This window comes from Xenopus tropicalis, chromosome 2 (genome assembly GCF_000004195.4).
Source record: "Xenopus tropicalis strain Nigerian chromosome 2, UCB_Xtro_10.0, whole genome shotgun sequence".
Lineage (NCBI taxonomy): Eukaryota > Metazoa > Chordata > Amphibia > Anura > Pipidae > Xenopus > Xenopus tropicalis.
Window position 1 is genome coordinate 137,431,785 of NC_030678.2, and position 23,049 is coordinate 137,454,833.

Sequence of the window (23,049 nt, forward strand, 5' to 3'; positions counted from 1 at the left end):
TAAGGAATCACAATAGGTTTTTATTTTAACTCAAAACAAAAAATGAATGTCAGCCACTTTCAAAATAAATAGACAGTCCAATATTAGGTTGCCTGTGCTCCAGATCCAGAAGGCCCAGGAGAGGAACAAATACAATAAAACAAGCTCTTCATTGTTCCTGCAGGGCCCTACTGCTGGTTTCTTAAAGGCCCTCGCTGCTTTTTTTCTTAGAATAACGAATGACTGAGTGTCTGGGCACCCAAGCACCTTCCAGCATGGTGGTTGGGCAGCAATGTTTAGGATCGATTGCACAGCAACAAAACACCTGGGACTACCCTGCATGTTATTAGCCATATTCCGATTTCATTTTTACCAAATTAATGCCTTATTATTGGGTTAGTGGTGCAAATTTATACAAATTTAAAGGACTTACAACAGTACAGATGGCACTTTCTTTTGGCAGAGATGGAAAACCTAAATTTAGTGTAAAAATGATACATACTCAATCCCTTCCATTAAAGCCTGGCAACATTAAAAGCAACCTTTATGTTCACAGAACACAGGGAAGGGATCCTTATTTGTCCTGATCACTGCATGGCACCTCTGATCCCTAACACGCTGCAGGAAACCAGGCAAAACTAAGCACTTTATATTGGAATGGTCTATGTCTATGCTGCTTCTCTAACAGTAAGGCCTTATTCAGTATTGTAAGAAAGATTCAAATTTACCTGCTAAAACATCATTCTGACAAATAAAAACCACTGGCTTTTTAGGGTGGCTTTGTATGTTTAATGGTTCTATTGTATCATTTAGAATAACAACAGAAGTATCAGCCTACTGGCAATGTTGAATTCACTGGGACGCTTTTCTTCTGCACAATATTGCTTTTGTACTGGTATCTTAACAACTGGCATTGTAAACAAAGCAAATGCCAGTAGCCTAGTGTATAATTCTAAAAGGCAATACCACATTTTCATTTTGCAGGGGGTTACACGCATATGGTATACGAGTATATTACATGATTGATTCTGTTTTTGCCATAAGAAACCGTTGCAGTGTAAATGTGAAGTCTTTTAGTAAAAGTCCCGATTCCACCTTCATTTGGGAGTGGAAAAAAAGCAGTGTATAAAATAATTTCAGATCTTAAAGTTTTAACAACAAGAAGCTCCTAAAATCTGTCTAAATACAATAAGGCGTTCGGAAAACATGTTTGAATTGGCCAATATACTCCACGTCGCACCCTTGATTTGGCTTGCGTTCACTCAATGTCTTTTCTACTAGTGCAAAACAGATGCCTGGACTATTCTTTTATAAAAGTCAGTAAGTAACATCATCCCAATTCCCCCTTCACACTTGGCATATGTGCTTTGGGCGAAGGGAGGAGAATTCTCTAATCAGATGAGGAACAGGCTATGGCTGCTATCTTTTCCCTGTGCGCCGTGGCTCTTTGCCATTACTGACAGAGTTTGGAGCTCCGGGAATTGAATGGTTAGGCTGGCTGCGTGTAATCCGCCCGCTGGTTGAGTGAGTAGGTGCTGTGGATTGATGGGTAGGAGGCCCAGAGCTGTTCGATCCATTGCCATTTTCTAGATCAGATGCTGAAAAAGAAGACGAGAATCAGCTTCAGAAACTAAAACCTCTCGTTGGTTTCTAATATCTGTGAGTAGCCAATCACACAGACAACATGCTTTGATATCTCATGAAGTGTAAAGCGCATTATATTATATTAATTATATATTAATGCTTAACATATACTTCTGTCATTTATAATAAAAAATGAAACCTAACAGCAGTAAAGTCATCTCTTGATTTAATATTCAGAGTTTTAGTTCCCTTTTTAAAGGAACAGTAACACCAAAAAATGAAAGTGTATAAAAGTAATTACAATATAATGTACTGTTGCCCTGCATTGCTACAACTGGTGTGTTTGCCTCAGAAAGACTACTATAGTTTATATAAATAAGCTGCTGTGTAGCCATGGGGGCAGCTATTCAAAGGAGAAAAGGCACAGGTTACTTAGCAGATAACCGATTATATGGGGCTTATCTACTAGTTATCTGCTATGTAACCTGTGCCTTTTCTCCTTTTTTCCAGCTTGAATGGCTGCCCCCATGGCTGCACAGCAGCTTATTTATATAGTAGCTTTTCTATAGCAAAAACACCAGTTTTTTGCAGAGCAACGGCACATAATTTTTTGATGTTACTGTTCCTTTAACAAGTTATTTTTATATTATACAGGTATGTGATCCATTATCCAGAAAGTGCCAAATTACCCATAGAGTCCATTTTTATCAAATAATCCCCACATTTTAAAACATAATTTTCATCTTTTTCTCTGTAATAACAAAACAGTACCTTTTATTTGATCTAAAATATAATTAATCCTTATTGGAGGCAAAACAATCTTATTGGGTTTAATGATTTTTAATAGACATTCAAATTACATAAATACCCCTTATCCACAAAACTCCAGATCCCAAGCATTCTGGATAACAGGTCCCATACCTGTATTAATAGAATGGAGCTTTTGTGTAGCTTGACATGACCAGCAGCAGCCCTATCCGACACAAGATAGTGTCCTTGCGCGATTCGCTAAAATATTATCGCATGCGCTAAGTAACGCATGATCGAAAGGCGTTAATTTTAAAGCATTGCGTTAATTCTCGCGCGGAAATAATTCTAACTCATGATTCACAAACACATCAACGCGTTAAATATTGCATTAGTCTGTGCGATAATTAACACCTACTTGGGGCAGGGGGTAATTATAGAAAATTGAGGTTTGTGAGCTTTTGGCAACACAACATGGACTTGGCAGTGGGATTTTTTTCAAGTATGGGGGACAATTATTAATATATGAATGCTCCTATAGTGTATTTTCTGCGATTTTTTTGCACTTTGACAAAATTTGTGCAAAAAAAATCGTATTGTTGCGCCGAGTACGAAAGTTTCGGTATCGTGACTTTCCTTGGGCCAGGTTGGAGCTGCAGAGTGCCATTGAGCCCTATGGGAGACTTTCCTTGGGCCAGGTTGGAGCTGCAGAGTGCCATTGAGCCCTATGGGAGGCTTCCAAAATCATGCACTGAAGGATCAAAGTTGGAATCCAGGATCCAGCCGTTTACGATAGTTACATACGAAAATTTTGTGAAAATTTTGTGATCAATACGATATTATCGTGACTAAACCACTCATCACGAGTGAAATAAAGCAAACAACATCGCGTCTAAATTAACGCAAGTATCCTTTTTGTGAATCTTGCGTGAAAAATAAGAAGCAATTACATTTTTAACACATGCTATAAATAGCGCTCGTTTTATCGCACTTTAGTGAATCAACCCTATTGTGTCTGCCTGGGTACAGGCACGTGTGGCGGATATTGGCAAGTATAGAAGTAGATGAATGTGATTATCAGACAAAGTAACCTGGAGGAGCTGGACTGGATGAATTGTGACTGTTTGTCCCAGTGCCACTCTCTGCCTGAGCCTGAAACAGGAAAAAGAAGTGAATAATCAATCAGAATATCTAAATTCTCACATAAGCACAAACACACATACATACATACATACATATACATATACATATATATTATACATACATATACATTTTAGCAGAGTTCAGCTCACCTGCTTGTTTTGGGACTGCTGGGCAATATATTCTGGGTTGGGTTCACTAAAATTGGGCACTTCGGAATAAACCATACAGAATCTGAAAACAGTATTAAGAGCTTATTAATACTTGTAAACTGTGCTATTTCCGGCTGTATAAGTGTAAAATGTGCACTAACATTATATTCTGTGGAGCTGCCCATGTTCTCAATACACTGGGCCAGGGAATGCGCATTGATCAGTCCCTTTGTGTATCATGACTTAGGTTCAAATTCAGCTATTCTGTGTAACAAAGATACAGCTGGAGCACTTCATGAAAACATGTTTTAATAACCCTGTTTTTAAAACCATATGGTGAGAAGTTTATTAACCATTAATGGTTTGGTGTGTATGAAAGTTATAACTTCCTTAGGTGCTGTCATTTTACCCAAAACATCCAGTGAGGGGGGAAATTACTTTTTCATAGTTTATGGTTGCAAGCTGGTTAACAGTAGATCATAACAGCCCAGCATTAAACACTTACATTAATTCACTGATGTGGGTTCTTACTGTTATTCAGATTTAAGATATGGTGACTTAAAGTGTTCATTTAAATACCACAGGAGTATTTCCTTTCAGTGTAAAGCAATTAAATAATGTTCCCTCATTAAATTCTGGGCACCCTTGGTTTAAGGGAAAGGAGGAATACTTCTGTGTTTAATATAAAAAAAAAAAAAGTGAACACATGAGCCATAATCAAAGTGTTTCTTTTTTTGAGCAACAGTAAGTGACTGACAGCGATGTCCCCAAAGAATTAGCTGGAATATTACTGGATTATTATTAAGAAAACCCCTAAGTGCTAATAAAACATAGCAATCTTAGAAATTACATTTTCCCTATTAACTTTATGTTAATACATGTTTGTAACACCTTGGTTACTATCCCCATAACATATAAAAAACTGATATGATTCTTTTGAAGCAAGAACTACACTTATGTAATATCTCATGGTGCTGCAAGTCCTGCATGCTGTGGCCATGTCCAGAGAACAGAAATGCATCTCTTACTCTCCAATCTTCTGTAGATCACCTCCCCTTCCTGTGTAGAGAGTCAGGCAGCCCTTGAATAAAGAAGCATATCTGCAGGAACAAAGTTCATAACTAGAAGTGTCCCCTAGTGCCCACAATAAACATGCTGTACAAGGGTAAAAAGGATTCAGATCTCCAACCATTAAAGAAAACTATCACTATCACATTCACGAACTATAGCAGATAAATAGTCCCATTTATGCTAGTGTACTACATATAGCTCCCCTCTTACCTGGAGCTTTGCTACAAGTTTAAAAGTTATGGAACACCTTAGTAGTAATATTATTTATAGCAGGAATAAATTCTGTACTAAGAATACACTGTATATAATATAGTAAAAGAATTAATAAACATTTTCTGTCCAGTTTAGAACTAAACTAGGGGCTCCCACATACATATTGGTACAGTATAGAGATGTCAGAATCAGCATGAAATCATCTGAAATAAAGATCTCTCTGGTTTCTCACTGTATTAACATAAAGCTTACCCTTTAGTGAGCCTGATTATGTCTCCCGGCTGAATAAAGTTCCCCAAGTCATCCCAAACAGAGATGTTAATACTACCAGTTTTGTCAGCCACTTTACATGTTCTCACTTCATGGCCATCTTTAGTCTTCGTTACTCTTCCTGCCAAATAAAAACAAGGTTGTTTTTCCTAAAGATAATTCAACTTGGGGCAGACCAGCTCCCAGATACCCCAGTGACTGACAATGCCTGTATAGGTAATGGATACTGGGGGAAAACCAAATATCCAAAAAGCTCTACAGGAAGATTATCTTCCACTGACTCCATTTAAAAAAAATTCAAATTTTTCTAATCTTTGGAGTATCTGTATTTATAAAATTAACTTAAGAGTTGCCTATATGGGTAGGTCACTGGTCTTTGCAATGGGCAATTAAACTTACAAACATTCCTAATCAGTTCACTAAATTTTATACTATTATGGAATCTATTATCTGGAATCCTTAGGACCTGTACTGTGATCCAAATTATAAGAAGATACCTTAAGTCTACTTAAAAATTATTTAAAATGAAATAATGCCAATAGGATTGTTTTCTGTCTTCTTCATTGTGCTGCTGGCTGTGTGTGCACAGTTGAGTGAAAAGCCACAATTTAACAAAAAAAAACAAAACAAAAAAAAAAAACAGCTTTTTGACTCAGAATTGCAGTGAAAAGGAAGAGGATCACTCGCCTGCATGTACCTCAGGCTGGTACGGTTTTCTGCCAATAGGAGCTCCAGCATGGGGTTTCAGGTAAGTGATCTTTACTGGGGGGGCGGGGGGGTGCCTAAGTGATTCCACTTTTTTTCTCCCACAGGATTTCAAGCAATGGCTAAATGAAGTGATTCTAAAACAATGTACATCCAATTCTTGCACATCCTTTTTACCTACCTGTTTCCAGGACTATAAATAGAACACTTAAGTTTTTCAGTCCAGGCTTCACATCTTTCACAAAGGTTTCTGTGGTCATAATGACAGTTGTTTCAGTGTCGTGCTCAGTTTATTGTAATCTATAAAGATAAAAATTATGTATAAATGTAATTTCTCTTTCTCTCTCCGTGTGTCTCCATTGGAAAAAAAAATCCCAACAAAAAGCTTTATAGCAATGTCTCCATCAACAAAATGCTTTCAGCTCATTCCATTCTGCCAATAATATACAGTGCCCTCCATAATGTGTGGGACAAAGACCCCTTGGCTGCTCAGTGTAAAATTTTAAATCAAACAATTCAGATGTGATTAAAGAGCACATTCCAGACTTTAAGAGTTATTTGCACACATTTCAGTTTCACCATGTAGAAATTACAACACTTTTTATACATAGTTCCCCTCATTTCAGGGCACCATAATGTTTGGGACAAAGTAATGGTAGGTATATTAAAGCAGTCATGTTTAGTACTTTGTTGCATATCCCTTGTATGCAATGGCTGCCTAAAGGCTGTGATTCATAGACATCACCAGTCGCTGAGTATCTTTTCTGGTGATGCTCTACCAAGCCTCTACTGCAGCCGCCTTCAACTCCTGTTTGTTCCGGGGGCTTGTACCTTTGTCTCTTTAAGTTTCCACTTTAGCATATGGAAGTCATGCTTAGCTGGATTTAAATCAGGTGACTGGCTTGGCCATTCAAGAATTTTCCATTTTTTAACTTTGAAAAAAATCCTGTGTTGCCTTAGCAGTATATTTGGGATCATTTTCTTGTTGCAGGATGAGTTTGGAGGCATTTACTGGAACCTGGGCTTGGGAGCAACATGTTGCTCATCACCCCCATTGATGTTGCTGCCAGTGGCCTCAATATAAATTCCGATTTTTTACGGAGACATAATTTTACTCCAAGTAGGCTGGCAGTCCACGTGAGGCTACCAAATAGCAAATCTAACTTTTTTTATGCTTGTGTGGCTCAACAACACTTTTTACTGTACATCTAAGTGTGGCTCACAAATATAAAAATGTTGGGGTTCCCTGGTCTATGGCAACTCGATTTTTATTAAGTAAAATATATACATGAGAAAGAATTCCATAGATTTCACTATTAAAAAACTTCCCAAATCACAAGAATGACGTGCCTTGGCTGGATTCAATTGTTATTTGTGGTAATATTTGTGTTATATTGCTTGCAAATTTCCTGAAATGTCCTACTTAGAGAAAACATAATAAAATACACATTTGCTTGGCTAGAATAATTTTTTCTAAGTACTTGTGAGTATATTCTATTAAAGGACATGTCAACCTCAAAAATAATTTTTTGCCTAATAAAAAAAAACAAAAACTTAATTCTAAGCATCTCTGCAATATGCATTCATTACAAATTCATTATAACGGATATTAGAAGTAGTGTTAGCCAGTCCCGGTGGCTCTGACATTTGAAACAACATAACACAAGCAGCAGACTGACAGACCTGTATTGCTGGAGGAGCCTGGTATTTGCAACATTGTTTAAAAATTAACAACCAGGAGCTCAGCAAATGTTGCTTTAATAACTTTTAAAGTACTAATCATTTTTAATAAATTCATATTGGAAAGTTGCTTAGAATGATGTGTTATTTTATTCGGCAATACATTATATTTGGGGTTGACATGTTCTTTAAGCACTGCAGCCTAATTATCATTTATATGGACAGAGTCTTGTGGCAGACACTAGCAATTTGTTAGGGCAAAACCCTTTGTACTACCAACACCCCTATTAGATCACCAGTGCCTACTCATAATTCATCTATTTGTCCAGGGAGGGAATTCCACATGGCACCATTTAAACAAATAAACACAATTTTTGCCTAATAAAAGAAAATTCAATTCTAAGAAAATTTCTGTTGTAAATTTGTTATAAATGTCATAGGTTTTAAAGTTATTTGAAAATGTAATTGCTACTGAGAGAAGGGGTCGTCTCTTCCTTTCTGTCTGACTCTTGAAACAATGTAGCAGAAGTGCTTGCGTTCATCAGGCTTCTGCTACATTGTTTCAAAAATCAGAACCTGCAGGAAAGAGAATATAAGTAGGCAGATAGCTGCTTTTAGGAGTAATTCCATGTTTCAATGACTTTTAATACCAATAGATATTTGTAATGAATGCATATTGTAAAGTTGTTTAGAATGACTATTTCTTTCATTAGGTGAAAGGACGGTATTATTAAGGCAATTTAGGCATCGGGGAACTCAGTATCCAGCGGTTCTTCCTATCAAGGGCCAAACCGCAGAACCCCAGGAGCTTTCACAGCCACTCAGTATTTGAGCCCATACCTTGCTATAGACAGAACGCTAGCTCGACCCGCACAGCATCCCCAGCCGAGAGGTACTGCAGCCTTATCCGCACACACTCCACACTAGCTTCTCGCCGCTTACAGGAAGTAGTCGAGCTGGTCTGACCTATAGGCGCCCGAACACTGACACAATGAGCCAATCAAATGGCGCACCTTCTTCTATTAACCAATAAACGATTATATGTTGCGCAAGTCAATGATTTTAGCTGTTAATAATAGGGCGCGGCCCAGGCTACGGGCGGAGCTATTCCAGGAGACTGCAAATGCCAAGAGATAGAACAAGTGAAGATTTCTCTGTGAGGGCGCGGAGTTATCATTACGTAGCTTATTCGCGTTGCTTTACTCAAACCCAATACTCAGTCATTCACAGAAGCTTCTTGGTTAATAGGTAAAATGACTTTTCTGGCTGAGTTAAGCAATGTTTGTAATATAAGTAATAACAACATAAAGACTAAGCATCATGAGCAAGTAAACTACAAATAACACTCATGTCATGCACTGCATATTGTACCCCTATTACACCACATAAATGGTAAAATCCAAAATGGCGGATCCACACCTCCTGAGAATGTGACGTAGAGAAACAATTGACTAGCAACTAGAGTCCGATTGGACGCAGGCATATTTACGTCAACATCCAAGGAATGAGTTTAAAGGTTCTCCCCTGTTCCGGAGCACCTCGGTATCTCCCGCCTCCACTCACTTTTGTCCCTTGCAGGTAATTGGTCAACAAGACTGGAGGTCCCGCCCATTTGTTTAATTTCTTTTTCTTGATTGGTTTTTATAAGCTGCCTGTTACGAAAGTGGGTGGGGCCTGCGGTAGGTTGCGTAGCAGCATCCGTAGAGCGCTGTGGACGGTGGTGGCGTCAGCTGCTGATAGGGGGAAGTAGGGAGACCTAGTGCCCGGGCGTCAGAGACCCCCGCCCCGGGACAGGCGGCGTCTGGTCTGTCGGGGCCGGGGCTCGTCACGGTAAGCGTTTGCGTAGTAGAATTCATAAATTCTTCATTAGAAGCAAGAGCTGCGAGGCCACCTAGGCAAATAAATCAACGAAGCAGGTGCTGAGGCGTCTGTGTGCAGTGTGTATGACAGTGGTGTGCAACCTGCGGCCCTCTCCTACTTATTCAGCTGCGTTTTTTGGAACTGTTCCAACTTGTAGTTCAGCATTGTCCGCAGGGCCACACTATTTGCACCTTTGAAGGCTCAGTGTGGGTCTCTGGGGAAGGCGCTGCCAGTACTGTAGGTATCTGAACTGTGTTCATTGAATGTGTTGCTCCTTTTAGATACAGCTGCCTGATTGGGCTGGGATATAGCACGTACCAATGGCCAAGTCACAACTACTGACCTGTCATTTGCCTTTACAGGAGTGTGGGCTCTGTAGGTCAGTGCTATTCTAAACACCCCAATGATGGGGGGACATTTGCTATTAGCTGGAACTAGTTTTGGGCTTGTGTCTGAATGGTAACCCCGAACATTTTCTATGATTACCCCAACAACATATATATATATATATATATATATTGTATAAAATATGTATCCCTTCTGCTTCTGACTTGTGTGGCCCTCCTGCTGTTTACAGAAGTTCAGTATATGAGAAAGAGAGGGTAGTTGTACTCATGGTTGTATTTGTATATATCCGCATCAAGCTGGACTTTCATTGGCACCCTTCACTTTTAGAGAGTTAGTTATGCTCTGGCCTTCAGTTATTGTTGTTTTACTACTTCCAGCAGCCCATATGTTGCCATTTGTATCTAAACTGCAGGGTATGGCTGCAGGTTCTGTGGAGGGTGGGAAAAATATTAGGTTTTTCCTTTAAAATAAAACTATGGTACATTATGTATCTTGGAAAACATACTGTACATATTTTGTTTTGGGTGGTAGCTTTTGGCAGTTGTTTTTTTGGTGAATAACTGTTATCTTTATTTGATTTCTGTGAAAACCTGGTGCTGTATGATGTACCCCATCACATAATGTAAAAAAAACAATAGATGAGAGTTTCTGAACCTTTTGGTCTGGTGAACCAGATTAAGTCTGGAAGTTGTTTTTACAATCCAATGATTAGTTGAAATTTATTCGTGAACCCCATTGTGACTTATTGTTGAAGACATTCCAATGTATGAAGGACATCGGGTAAGTAACCTAAATAGCATTTGTGCAGTTTTTTGGGTCCGGTTCTACAGTTTAAGAATCCCTAGAATATATACTACAATTAAGGCTTGGGCTTTACATGTAACTGTTGTAATGTCGGAATTGCATTTGGTGCAGCTGTGCAAAAGGCTTTAATCTTGCTATACCTGCCTTAGGCTGATGCCACACGTGGCGTTTTTACGCTGCGTATTTTCTAATTCTTAAAAACGCCCGATATCATCATCCATAGAAATAACTTGAAAAGACTTGAAGCAAACCACACAATGCAGAAATACGCTAGAAAACGCCTTAGCACGGATTTTTCAAGCGTTGACCGAAATACGCCAGTATTTGCACAGCAAGCTATTCCTATGTATACACAAAGGCAGCTGCCAGACCTAGCGGAAATACGTGGCGTTTTTTACTATTTCGCACTATTAGCACCATGGAAACGGGATTTGCTACGTCACCAGTACTAGGCTGAAAAACGCCATAGTCAGGGGCTGTGTGGCTTGTACGGCGTTTTGAGGCTGAGAAAAAATGCCACGTGTGGCATCAGCCTTAGATTTGGTCAGGCTGTTTGGCGCATTTTGCATGTTTGTCAGCTGAGGGGCCAGTTTCAGTAGACCTTGAAATCCTCTTGGATTGCAGGTGATCTGTCCAAACTAAAAACTTTGTGTGCTGATGTGCCTTGTCTACTTCTGTATGGTGCACCTGCAATGGAGGAAATGAAGAAGACCACATAATAAGGCAATCCCTGTGTATGGTCAGTTGTACAGTATCTCTTTTTTTGGCTCACTGTCTGTCTGAATGGATCACCCAACCCCCCCCCCCCCCCCCGGGTTATGAGCACTTTTAGGCCTTATTCGTGCTAGATGTTTTTTAATCTGTATAATTTTTGTATACATTACTTACTAATTTTAAATGATTTAAGGTTATGTGTACATTTCACTCCTATTAAAAGCTGTTTCTTTCTTTTGGTATGGGCATTCAGATACTTTTGACTATGCAGTGTGTACCTTATTTCTAAGTAGTGTTCTTTTAATCTTCTTTTCCCATAAATGAACTGTAAAGTTTATGGAGAAGTCACACAAACTATTTTTAACTTATTGCATATGTCTGGGAAACTACCCCTTGGGGCTCTGAAAAGATTTGGATGTTTTTTTATTGCTGTCTATGGATTATGAAACAGCTGACTAATGAAAGGCGGCTGTTCTCACTCATGAAAACTAGTAAGCAGGATATCCTAAAGAACCAGTAACAGCAATGAATTAGTCCCATGTCCATTTATGTATCATGTACAATTACTCTACATGTTTAAACAACTGTTGTTTGCATCAAGTGTAGTAATACAATTTAATGTATAATTTTAGTGGTAAGTTCACCGTCCTATATGTTCCATGTTGCATTGACCCATTTATTTATTACAAGCACTGGAAGTGAAGTCGTGTGCTTTATTACAGGAGTGCAGAATGGAATGAGATCTGATGTAGGTTGGTATCAAAAGGGCTGTGCCCCCAGCACAGGAAGCTTTAGGTGAGAAGTTGTGTGACAGAGTTTATGGTAAAGGCTTTACATGTAGACATTTCACATATTAAGTCCAATCATTGTAAGTCAGATTTGAAAGTAAACTTTATGGCCCGGTTGTGAAGTATTCAGGAAACCAGTTAGCAGTTGTACATACAGAACGTGACCATATAAATGAGCAATTTCTAAAGAGGTGCAAGAAGGAAAGCCTTTACTTTTATTGTAACTCAAATGTTTCTGCATTGTACCTTTGTTCTTTTTCACTTCTTGTAAGAGGACACTAGTAAGGTGAGGTTTCTTACATAAGCATTGCCTCAGAAATAACTGGTTACAACTGCAGAACACGGAATAAGTATGTGTATGCTACATAAAGATAATTATATTTTTGTTTCTTTACAAAAATGGCAACCACTTTATGCTTCTTCAGCACTCATATTTTAATTTATTTACTAAAGAGGCTGGGGCAGATTTACCAAAGCACGAATTCGAATCCCGAATGGCAAAAAAAAAAAAAGTTGCGACGGCGATGAAAAAGTTGCCGAAAATACGAAAAAGGCGCAACGGCGATGAAAAAGTTGCAAAAATACAGATTATTACGAAAAAAACGCATTGGGACCGTTTGTGGATTAGTAAATGTGCCCCGCAGTATAATTTCCCTAGAAAAAATTCAGGCAAACAATCTTGGAAACATGCAGTGCTGCCAAAATTGACCTTCAAGTTTGTTATAAAGATAAAAGCATTGATATAGCAACCATTACTGCTTTTGTCGATATGAAGTTATTTATCATCTACAGTTGCAAGAAAAAGTATGTGAACCCTTTGGAATTGTATGGATTTCTGCTCAAATTGGTCATAAAATGTTATCTGATCTTCATCTCAATAGACAATCACAGTCTGCTTAAACTAATACCACACAAAAAATTAAATGTTTCCATGCTTTTATTGAACACACCATGTAAACATTCACAGTGCAGGTGGAAAAAGTATGTGAACCCTTGGATTTAATAACTGGTTGAACCTCCTTTGCCAGCAATAACTTCAATTAAACGTTTCCTGTAGTTGCAGATCAGACGTGCACAACAGTCAGGAGTAATTCTTGACCATTCCTCTTTACAGAACTGTTTCAGTTCAGCAATATTCTTGGGATGTCTGGTGTAAATCGCATTCTTGAGGTCATGCCCCAGCATCTCAATCGGGGTTGAGGTCAGGACTCTGACTGGGCCACTCCAGAAGGCATATTTTCTTCTGTTTAAGCCATTCTGTTGTTGATTTACTTCTATGCTTTGGGTCGTTGTCCTGTTGCAACACCCATCTTCTGCTGAGCTTCAGCTGGTGGACAGATGGCCATAAGTTCTCCTGCAAAATGTCTTGATAAACTTGGGAATTCATTTTTCCTTTGATGATAGCAATCTGTCCAGGCCCTGACGCAGCAAAGCAGCCCCAAATCATGATGCCCCCACCACCATACTTCACAGTTGGGATGAGGTTTTGATGTTGCTGTGCCGTGCCTCTTTTTCTTCACACATAGTGTTGTGTGTTTCTTCCAAACAACTCAACTTTGGTTTCATCTGTCCACAGAATATTTTGCCAGTACTGCTGTGGAACATCCAGGTGCTCTTTTGCAAACTTTAAATGTGCAGCAAAGTTTTTTTTGGACAGCAGTGGATTCGACCGAATACCAATCCAAATCCTAATTAGCATATGATAATTAGGATTTGGAAGGAGATTTTTTTCCCCCCTAACATTTAACCCTTCCAAATCCTAATTAGCATATGCTAATTTGGTTCGGCCAGGACTGTGGATTCGGCTGAACCCTGCCGAATACCGAACTGAATACTGGATTTGGTGCATCCCTAGTAAATTTACATTATCATTTTAATCAGTGACTTTGACATTCTGCTCATAGAACAGCTTGCCTGTATCACAGCCAGAAGTAAGATGATGAAGGCTGGGCTCAGATGTAGAGTTTCTTATGGCATTTAAATACCGTGAGTAAGTCTTAAATCCATGACTGCATTCCTTTGTGGCTTTAGCACGATGCGATGAGCCAGTGTCATCTGAGAATCTGGGCCCTAAATTCTGAAGGCTGCGTTCCTCTTGTGTGACGCTGATGTACCAAGTCCATTTCTGGCCTATAGCCTGCCCTTAGTGTTCCTTACTGCTCAAATAACATTATGATAGCTGGAGTTGCAGCCAGCTGTGGATGTTATGAGTGTTAACTGTACGGTGGCTCAAAGCAATATTAGTGTGTTTATTGTCCACCATTAAAAAGTAATTTTCTTTTCTTTATTTCTTGACTAAGTCTTTTTTCTGTAATAATTAAACAGAACCTTGTTCTTTACCCCAAGATATAATTAATTCTTATTGGAGGCAAATCAATTTTGTTTGTTTCATTTATTTAAAGTTTCAATAATAATTTAGCAGACTTAAAGGAGAAGGAAAGGCTATGTCACTTGGGGGTGCCAAAATTTTAGGCACTCCCAAGTTACTTAAATCGCTTATCTTGTACCCCGGGCTGGTGCCCCTGTTAGGAGAAAACCGCACCAGCCTGGGGTAGCTGTAGCGAGCGGTTCCTTCTTCTGCGGCAAAATCCCTGGGCCGGCGCATTAGAGTGAAAAGCTGACTTTGTTGTTTAAGTTCGGCTTTTCACTCTAATGTGCATGCGCAATGCGCCAACGCGGAAGAGGAAGCGTTCGCAGCTACCCTGGGCTGGTGCAGTTTTCTCCTAACAGGGGCACCAGCCCGGGGTATAAGGTAAGCAATTTAAATCACTTGGGGGTGCCAAAATGTTAGGTGTAAGTGACTTAGGCTTTCCTTCTCCTTTAAGGTATGGAAATCCAAATTACAGAAAGATCATTTATTCAGAGAAGTTTTTTAATCTAGCCTGATATGGGCTGCAAGCAAACATGTTAGATCAAAGAACAACCAAGAAATGCCAATTCAGTGGCCTCAGAAGTTCGGTCAGTGGCATTGGCAACATAGAATTTAAATTCCTTGTCAAGTCTGAGGATACTACCTTGTTGCTATGGTCAGTACTGCAGCTTGGCACTGCAGTGGTTCGCATTGATGTTGGCGTCTGTAGTTCCAACCAGTAAAATATCTGCAAGTATGTTCTCCCCTATCTCTGGATATCCTCTGGGTACTCTGTTTTCAGAATGTGGGAGAAGACCCTAGAGCAGTGATCCCCAACCAGTGGCTTGGGGGCAACATGTTGCTCACTAACCCCTTGGATGTTGCTCTCAGTGCCCCCAAACCAGGTAGTTATTTTTGAATTCCCAACTTGGTGGCAAGTTTTGGTTAAATAAAAAAACAAGAGGTACTACCAAATAAAGCCTCCTGTAAGCTGATAATGTGCAAAGAGGCTGCCTAATAGCCAATCTTAGCCCTTATTTGGCACCTCCATGAATTTTTATGATGCTTGTTTTGCTTTCCAAGTCTTTTTACATTTGACTGTGTCTTACGAGTAAGTAAGTAAGTAAGTAAGTAAGGTTGATGGGCTCCTGTTAAAACTGACCCAGTATGTGAATGTGAAACTAGTATTCCTGCTGTACTGGAGAGGTACAGGCACAAGTGAGAGATGACATGTCATGTTTTCTTTTGCAGTGTGCAGTGTTGGTGATGAGCGATGGGGTATGATGTAAGTCGTTTCCAGGGTGATGTTGACGAAGATCTTATTTGCCCCATTTGCAGTGGGGTCTTGGAGGAGCCAGTGCAAGTAAGTAAAAAATGTATATGGTAATCTGTTAGAAAGTATTTACAGTATTGTCAAATTGGCTGCCTTTATCAGCTTTTCTTATTCCACCCTGTGTCCTGACAGTATATTAAGGGCTCTGGTACACGGGGAGATTAGTCGCCCGCAGCAAAACTCCCTGCTCGCGGGCGACTAATCTCCCCGAGTTGCCTTCCCCCTGCCATCCCACCGGCGAACATGTAAGTCGCCGGCGGGATGGCAGACGCGGCGGGGCGATTTCGGGAAATCGCCGAAAAAGCCTCACGAGGTATCTGAACAATGGATTGGTGGATCCCGTGATCAGAACTGCAGAAAGGAAAGTTCCCAGGCTTCTCATTTCCTAATTTCCCAGTTCAATTCAATTCCATATGCTGATGCTAAAAAGTGAACAGCTAATCTGTAGTTTTAGCATGGTCTGGTGAAACCAACCCCTCAGCCTGTCATACTTGCCCAGATGGTTGGACACTTTGCCAGTTTCAACTATGGCCATGGAATGTGTGTATTAATTATCTTCCTGTATATGTTAAGTTTTATTTATTATCATAGTTTGCCCCATTATACACATATTTGCATTATATAACTATTCAAAGAGGTGCACAGTTCTGTTCTTCAAATCATCCCCAAGATCCAGTCTTGGGGATTACTTAAAATTATTTTTAAAATACCCTCCATAAACAGGGCTTGTTCTTAGTAGCTGTGAGTTTTGTCTTAATGTGTACATAATCTGTGACTTTAAGAAGAAGATAAACTGCTAAAATATCTTATTTAAAATATTTTGACACAAACACACACAATTGTTAAAATCACTAGTGTCTCTTTGCAGTCCATAGAATGAATCCGTGTATAGCAGACCTAATTCAGCTGACACTGTAAAACTATGGGGGATGTGTTTTTGAAAATGGCACATAAAAAAAGGTTTGCACAAAACTTCCTGTCTGGAAAACCAGTGTCAGGAATTGGCACACGCATACAGAATTGATTGATTTGTGTTTTAGAAGGTAGTTTAGCCCATTTTCCTCTATGAAATTTATAAAATCACATCTAGAACAGAAGCTTCCTCACAATTATACATTTTGTAGATGTATGTGATGGTTGGAATTTAAAATTTTCACATAAAAGGGAAAATATTGTGGAAAAATATTGTAAACATTTAATATAAGCTTCATCACATGGAAATAAACTTTCCATAAAAAAATCAGTACAGTTAGTGAAAAGTTTGTTATTCTGCACTTGCTGTCTCTCAGCAGTCTGTCTTTCATCATGCAGCTTTGATGTGGAGGTTTTATTTTGAAACTTGGTTAACTCGAATACAGTGCCTAAGCAAAGGGACCATTGACTTATGTGACCTAACTGTCATCAACATTTGACTCCAATTCCTGCATGAGGAGACATTCCTGAAGAACAACACATGGAAACAGAGGGAAATTGGTGCCACCATGCCTTGCTGCAACATAGAGGAACATCATCTGAGGCCAATAAGCAGCAATATTGCTAAATGGGATAGGAGCTAAAGAATGGCATCCGTTAGTATGTTAAGCTTCCCATGTCCCATGAAAAACAGAAATAAAATATTTATACGCAATAGAATTTTAGGTTTACAGAACTAAATAGTAGCAGTAGTAGAGGGTTTACAATGTACAGAATATCCGCTTACACACGGTTGTTGACAAAAGAATTAGTAATATGGTATTATGATGACTACATGATGCAATCAATTTGGCTTCTTTAAACTAGTGGGTTTTAGGTGGCGTTATGATTAAAATCTTATCTGTATTTCAGTGTAGGCACAGGTTAATTATGATTGTTCATTAAAAAGATTGGCTGTCGGATAGCCACAGCAGTGGAAATTTGGACCGAAGGTACACATGCAAATATTGTTAAATGATCATAGGGACATGATCAGAAATTTGAGTTTTCTCATGTCTTTTCTAAGCAGAGCAACATCGGAACTTTTTTTTTCTTCTGACGTGTTCTGCCTTCTGTTTTACAGTTTGAAAACTGACCAGCAGGTTGTGCTGTTACAAAATTAGCAGTTCATAAACTTGAAAACAAAATATATAGAAGATTTAATATTAATTGTAAGAAGAGCACTTTTTTCTTAATTTGTTTTAAAGGTTTTTATTTCTGATAAGTAAAAGTATAATCTGAGTGCTTCTGTGCTTATCATATTTTTATTACAGGTATAGGACCCGTTATCCAGAATGCTCCGGACCAAGGGTATTCCAGATAAGGAGTCTTTCCGTAATTTGGATCTTCATACCTTAAAGGTCCCCATACACCATAAGATCTTCGCGGATCTTCTCCCGATATCCCCCACCTACGGGCATAGGTAAAGTCGGTCTGGGGACCGCATCAACGAGCCGATGCGGTCCCTGATCCGACTAGATTTTCTAACCTGCCCGATCGAGATCTGGCCGATTTCAGGCCAGATATTGGTTGGGCAGGCCCGCCGTAAGTGCCCATACATGGACCGATTAGCTGCCGAAGCGGTCCAAGGGACCGATATTGGCAGCTACTATCGGCCCGTGTATGGGGACCTTAAGCCTACTAAAAATAATTCATAAAACATGAAATAAACACAATAGTATTATTTTGCCCCCAATAAGTATTAATTATATCTTAGTTGTGATCAAATACAAAGCACTGTTTTATTATTACAGAGAAAAAGTAAATCCGTTTTAAAAATCTGAATTATTTGATTAAAATTGAGTCTATGGGAACCAGGCTTTCTGTAATTCATAGCTTTCTGGATATCGGGTTTCCAGATAATGGATCCCATACCTGTACCAAGTCATTCTGTGCAAATGTAACAAAAAAAAAATGTATGCAAGTTTATGATCGTAAAATGGACTAGCCATTATACGACATCATATGGCGGTCCTAGCTATCTACCGGTCATATTTTTCATAAGGTGTCACCAACCTGCATGGTTACGTTTCTTGGCAGGGTGTAGTGATATGGTACAGGTATAGGATCTGTTATCCAGAAAGCTCTGAATTGTGAGAAGGCAATATCCTGTAGGTTCCATTTTAAGGAAATGATTCTTATTTTTAAAATCGATTTTCTTTTTCTCTGTAGAAATAAAACAATGCCTTGTACTTGATCCAAACTAAGCTGCATAAATCCATATTGGTGGCAAAACAATTCTATTGATTTTATTCAATGTTTAGATAATTTTTAGCAGATTTAAGGTCTTGTGATCCAAATAAGGATTCCTTTATCCCTTATCTGTAAAGCCTTAGGTCTTGATCATTTTGGATAATAGATATACCTATATCTGTGTTTCCCTCATCTGGAGTGTAGGTGCCCTAAATAGAATGCTGTGACATGGACCTTTACACATGTACGTTTTACCCTGCATTCTGCCGAAGAAGAGTGCAGGAAAATACACAGCCCATTCTTCCCTGTCAGACTGTACTCATTCAGGCACGTGCAAGCACAGAGCGCAGATGGAATGCAACATGATGGCTGTGTGTAAAAGCCCTAAATGCTTTCTGGATAATGGGCTTCCTAAAGGTAGATTCCAAACCTATACAATCATACATGCATTCCTTCATCCACTACTCCTGTCATGAATTTGAATCTTAAAATTGAAGCAAAGCAAAAAATCAGGAATTTAGCTTGTGCTGCTTCAGGCGTTGTAACTGGCTGTTTTTCCCTTGTGCTGTGCATGCTTTCATGGTCCCTCCTCCCTACTGGAGCTTGACATCTGGTCTCCTAGATATCTGGCAGGAGTTGCCTATCAGAGGCATGTCCAATTGAATTCGATCTGGTCCTGACTTCAACTGTGCATTCTCCTGGTCAGCAACTGGAGGGATATGAAGTCAAGTGGCTGGACATGGCAGCCACCAAACCTGGGTGCTATCTAGGTATCCATCTATCGTCTGTTCTATTCAACCCAAATTTAAATCTTGACACTGCTGTTTTATACAGTAGGGGTGTTACAATATCCCTTCTTGTCCTTGGTGAATATGCTGATTTCAAAAGTTGAACGAAAGCCAGTGCTAGAGACAGAAGGTCCAAGTCTAAACAAAACACTATTTAAAAAAAAAAAAAAAAAAAAAAAGCTGTATTATAAATATTTCTCTTTATTGGCTGATGATATGCTTGTGCATGCAGCCCTTCACCAGAAATAAATAATCTGTACGCTAAGTAACAGATCAGCGTCTGGGAGTGTTCTGCAATTCTGCCAAGTGGGCACTTTAATGCCCCTGTGGGATATGTAAGTGCCGGTCACATGAACCAGCCTGCTTTCCTAATGCTTCTACTCTGCTTGTCTTGCACTGTCCCTAGATCTCATTCTGTCTTCCCTCCTCCAAGAGCCAGGGAAACTTGTTCCGTTGAGCTTCTACTTTCCAAGGTAACACTAAAATGTGAATCAAGCAGTGTAGATCCTGTGCTTGGACAATTCTACTTGTATTCTAGTGTAGCTGCAGTTTGTGCACTTGTTGCCAACTCAGTAAGCCGTATATGTACCTCTGTAACTCTTATGTTTCTTTAAGGACATTTATTGTCTGCCTCCTCTGCCACAAGGTGAATTATGAGAGGTTTGCTGATAGTCCACTTCCTAGACCTTAATCCCTGCTGCCACCATGCTACCTTTATCTGTTGCTGAACTACAGTTTATTGAGGGTTTGTTACGCTATTTCCCTGTGTACCTTTTTATTTGCCAATTTAATCTTGTCTGTTATGCCAAGATAGTATATTAGCTTATATTATTTTTTTTTTTCATTTCTATTTTATTGTTTTGAGTGTTTTTTTTTTTTAACTATTTGTATGAATAGTTTATCATTTGTAAAATTAGCTTAAACTAAGTTTATATGTAGACCAGCTACTAACATGACCAATGCTAGACCATTTATATACGATGACAAATGTATGCTATGTTAAGGGATTTGGAATACTAAACCTTTTTTTAGGCTTTTGCTTTTGCTATTTATTTTTTTACTTATCATATATTTGTGTTGATTGAAGCTTTTTAGTTTACATAACGTTATAGTCAGTTGGTAGGGAAACTAAACACAGCATATGAAGTCATTTATTGTGCCTTCAAGTACAATGGAAGCTCTGGGGTACAAGTTTTTTAGGTACCGAGTAACTTTAATCACTAACTTTAATCACTAACTCCATACCCAGGGCCACCTTTCCACGTCTTCAAAAATTGCTGCCTGGTGAATTTTATGGTAGGGTGGGCAGCCACCTTCTTTCCAAAACTTTCCCAAATGTTTGTGCACATGTGCCATGCCTGACCTGGTGTAGAGAATTGCTGTGAATAAGCTGGCTCCCCACCGCCATAAACTGCCCTGACTAGTGCACCAATGAGTTACTGAAGGGGGTTTAACAAGTTATTTTCCCTCCAGTGACTTTACCTTTCTTTGTCTTTTGTGTACTTGTAATCTGTATGTTTGATGTATTTGCACTTATATTGTATCACCCAGGGATGTGTAATATTCTACAAGTGCTACAACTCATACCACTAACAGAGAGTGGTTCATTGTAGGACAGTCAGGGCAGCCTTGCTCTTCAAGGAATAGAAAGTAAGACTTCGGTATTGCAGGTCATTTTCTACATTGTCATTTTATGTACAGGTATGAGACCTGTTATCCAGAATGCTTGGGGCCTGGGGATTTCTGGATAAGGACTCTTTCTGTAATTCAGATCTCTATACCTTAAGTCTACTGAAAAATGATTTGAACATCAGAACCACAATTTGATTGTTTTGTATCCAATAAGGATTAGTTTTATCTTTTGTTTGGATCAAATACAAGGCACTGTTTTATTACAAAGAAAAGGAAATAATTTTTTTTAATTTGATTAAAATGGAGTCTATGGGAGATTGCTTTCCCATAATATGGAGCTTTCTGGGTAACGGGTTTCTGGGTAACTGATCTCATACCTGTATGTAGTTAGTAAGATGACCATATATTAAGTATATGTAGTTGGTAAGATGGTATGTCAGAGGTAAGTGTTGGGTGATAGATTTATTGTCCTATGTTCTTTAATTATGGTAATGTGTTGTGTTGTTCATTATATCTACCTTATAAGGCCACAAACTTATTCCTAAAAATCTTTTGTAAATGTGGATTATATTGTATCCAAACTCATTTGCTTTTAAACAAGATATACTTATTTATGCATGTCTTCAACTTGCAGGCTCCTCACTGCGAGCACGCATTCTGCAATGCTTGCATTACCCAGTGGTTCTCTCAGCAACAAACCTGTCCTGTCGACCGCAGTGTTGTGACTGTCGCCCATTTACGACCAGTTCCCCGCATCATGCGGAATATGCTATCAAAGTTGCAAATTACATGTGACAACGCAGTTTTTGGCTGTACCACCATTGTGCGACTTGACAACCTCATGTCTCACCTTAGTGACTGTGAACATAATCCAAAGCGACCGGTGACATGTGAGCAGGGTTGTGGGTAAGTAGTTATATTCTATTGCATATGCATATATATAATATATATGGCCAAAATTGTTGGCACCCCAGAAGTTTTTCCAGAAAATCAAGTATTTCTCACTGAAAAGTATTGCAGTAACACATGTTTTGCTATACACATGTTTATTGCCTTTGTGTGTATTGGAACAGAACAAAAAAGGGAGGTAAAAAAGCAAATTAGACATAATGTCACAAAAAACTCCAAAAATGGGCTGGACAAAATTATTGGCACCCTTAACTTAATATTTGGTTGCACACCCTTTGGAAAAAATAACTGAAATCAGTAGCTTCCTATAACCATCAATAAGCTTCTTGCACCTCTCAATGGGAATTTTGGACCACTCTTCCTTTGCAAACTGCTCCAGTTCTCTCTTATTGGAAGGGCGCCTTTTCCCAACAGCAATTTTAAGATCTCTCCATAAATGTTCAATGGGATTTAGATCTGGACTCATTGCTGGCCACTTCAGAACTCTCCAGTGCTTTGTTGCCATCCATTTCTGGGTGCTTTTTGACATATGCAAACCCAGCTTTCTGACACTGGGCTCTACAGTGCGACCCAAAATCCTTTGGAAATCCTCAGATTTCATGATGCCTTGCACACATTCAAGGCACCCAGTGCCAGAGGCAGCAAAACAACCCCAAAACATCATTGAACCTCCACCATATTGATGGTGATGTGCTTTACCAAAAAGCTCTATCTTGGTCTTATCTGTCCACAAGACGTTTTCCCAGAAGGATTGTGGCTTATTGAAATACTTTTTGGCAAACTGTAGTCTTGCTTTTTTTATGTCTCATAGCGTTTCATTTCATTTAAATGTCGACTG

At 39.1% G+C, this 23,049-nt stretch overlaps 2 protein-coding genes across 9 annotated transcripts in view; one reads left to right on the top strand and one right to left on the bottom strand.

Moving 5' to 3' along the window:
• On the bottom strand, positions 1 to 9,041 carry nabp2 (nucleic acid binding protein 2). 2 transcript variants are annotated; one of them, XM_031895896.1, is made up of 7 exons: positions 8,961 to 9,041; positions 6,043 to 6,161; positions 5,139 to 5,277; positions 4,631 to 4,702; positions 3,603 to 3,684; positions 3,402 to 3,462; positions 1 to 1,577 (listed from the first exon to the last, which is right to left on the bottom strand). In XM_031895896.1, the coding sequence occupies exons 2-7, from the start codon at positions 6,119 to 6,121 to the stop codon at positions 1,399 to 1,401; spliced, it is 612 nt and encodes a 203-aa protein (XP_031751756.1). In that variant the 5' UTR covers positions 6,122 to 6,161; positions 8,961 to 9,041; the 3' UTR covers positions 1 to 1,398.
• The window catches only part of rnf41 (ring finger protein 41), a 19,497-nt gene continuing 5,149 nt past the window's right edge, over positions 8,702 to 23,049 (top strand). Inside the window, exons 1-4 of one of the 7 annotated variants that reach the window (XM_018091686.2) lie at positions 9,205 to 9,371; positions 11,990 to 12,062; positions 15,657 to 15,768; positions 21,937 to 22,208. In XM_018091686.2, coding sequence (XP_017947175.1) covers positions 15,679 to 15,768; positions 21,937 to 22,208 — 362 coding nt within the window. In that variant the 5' untranslated portion in view covers positions 9,205 to 9,371; positions 11,990 to 12,062; positions 15,657 to 15,678. Of the gene's footprint in view, positions 8,790 to 9,030; positions 9,120 to 9,204; positions 9,372 to 9,500; positions 9,639 to 11,989; positions 12,063 to 15,656; positions 15,769 to 19,086; positions 19,300 to 20,309; positions 20,416 to 21,936; positions 22,209 to 23,049 lie in introns of those variants that run through there. The other 6 variants (XM_018091687.2, XM_004911874.4, XM_004911872.4 and 3 more) reach the window with 6 other exon arrangements.

Excerpts from the sequence above, each read along its gene's own strand:
- nabp2 (XM_031895896.1), bottom strand. The coding sequence starts at position 6,121 with ATGACCACAGAAACCTTTGTGAAAGATGTGAAGCCTGGACTGAAAAAC. Across the intron at positions 3,685-4,630 it reads GATCTACAGAAGATTGGAGA|ATTCTGTATGGTTTATTCCG; the intron begins GTAAGAGATGCA and ends TACTGTTTTCAG. Across the intron at positions 3,463-3,602 it reads AGCAGTCCCAAAACAAGCAG|GCTCAGGCAGAGAGTGGCAC; the intron begins GTGAGCTGAACT and ends TTCCTGTTTCAG.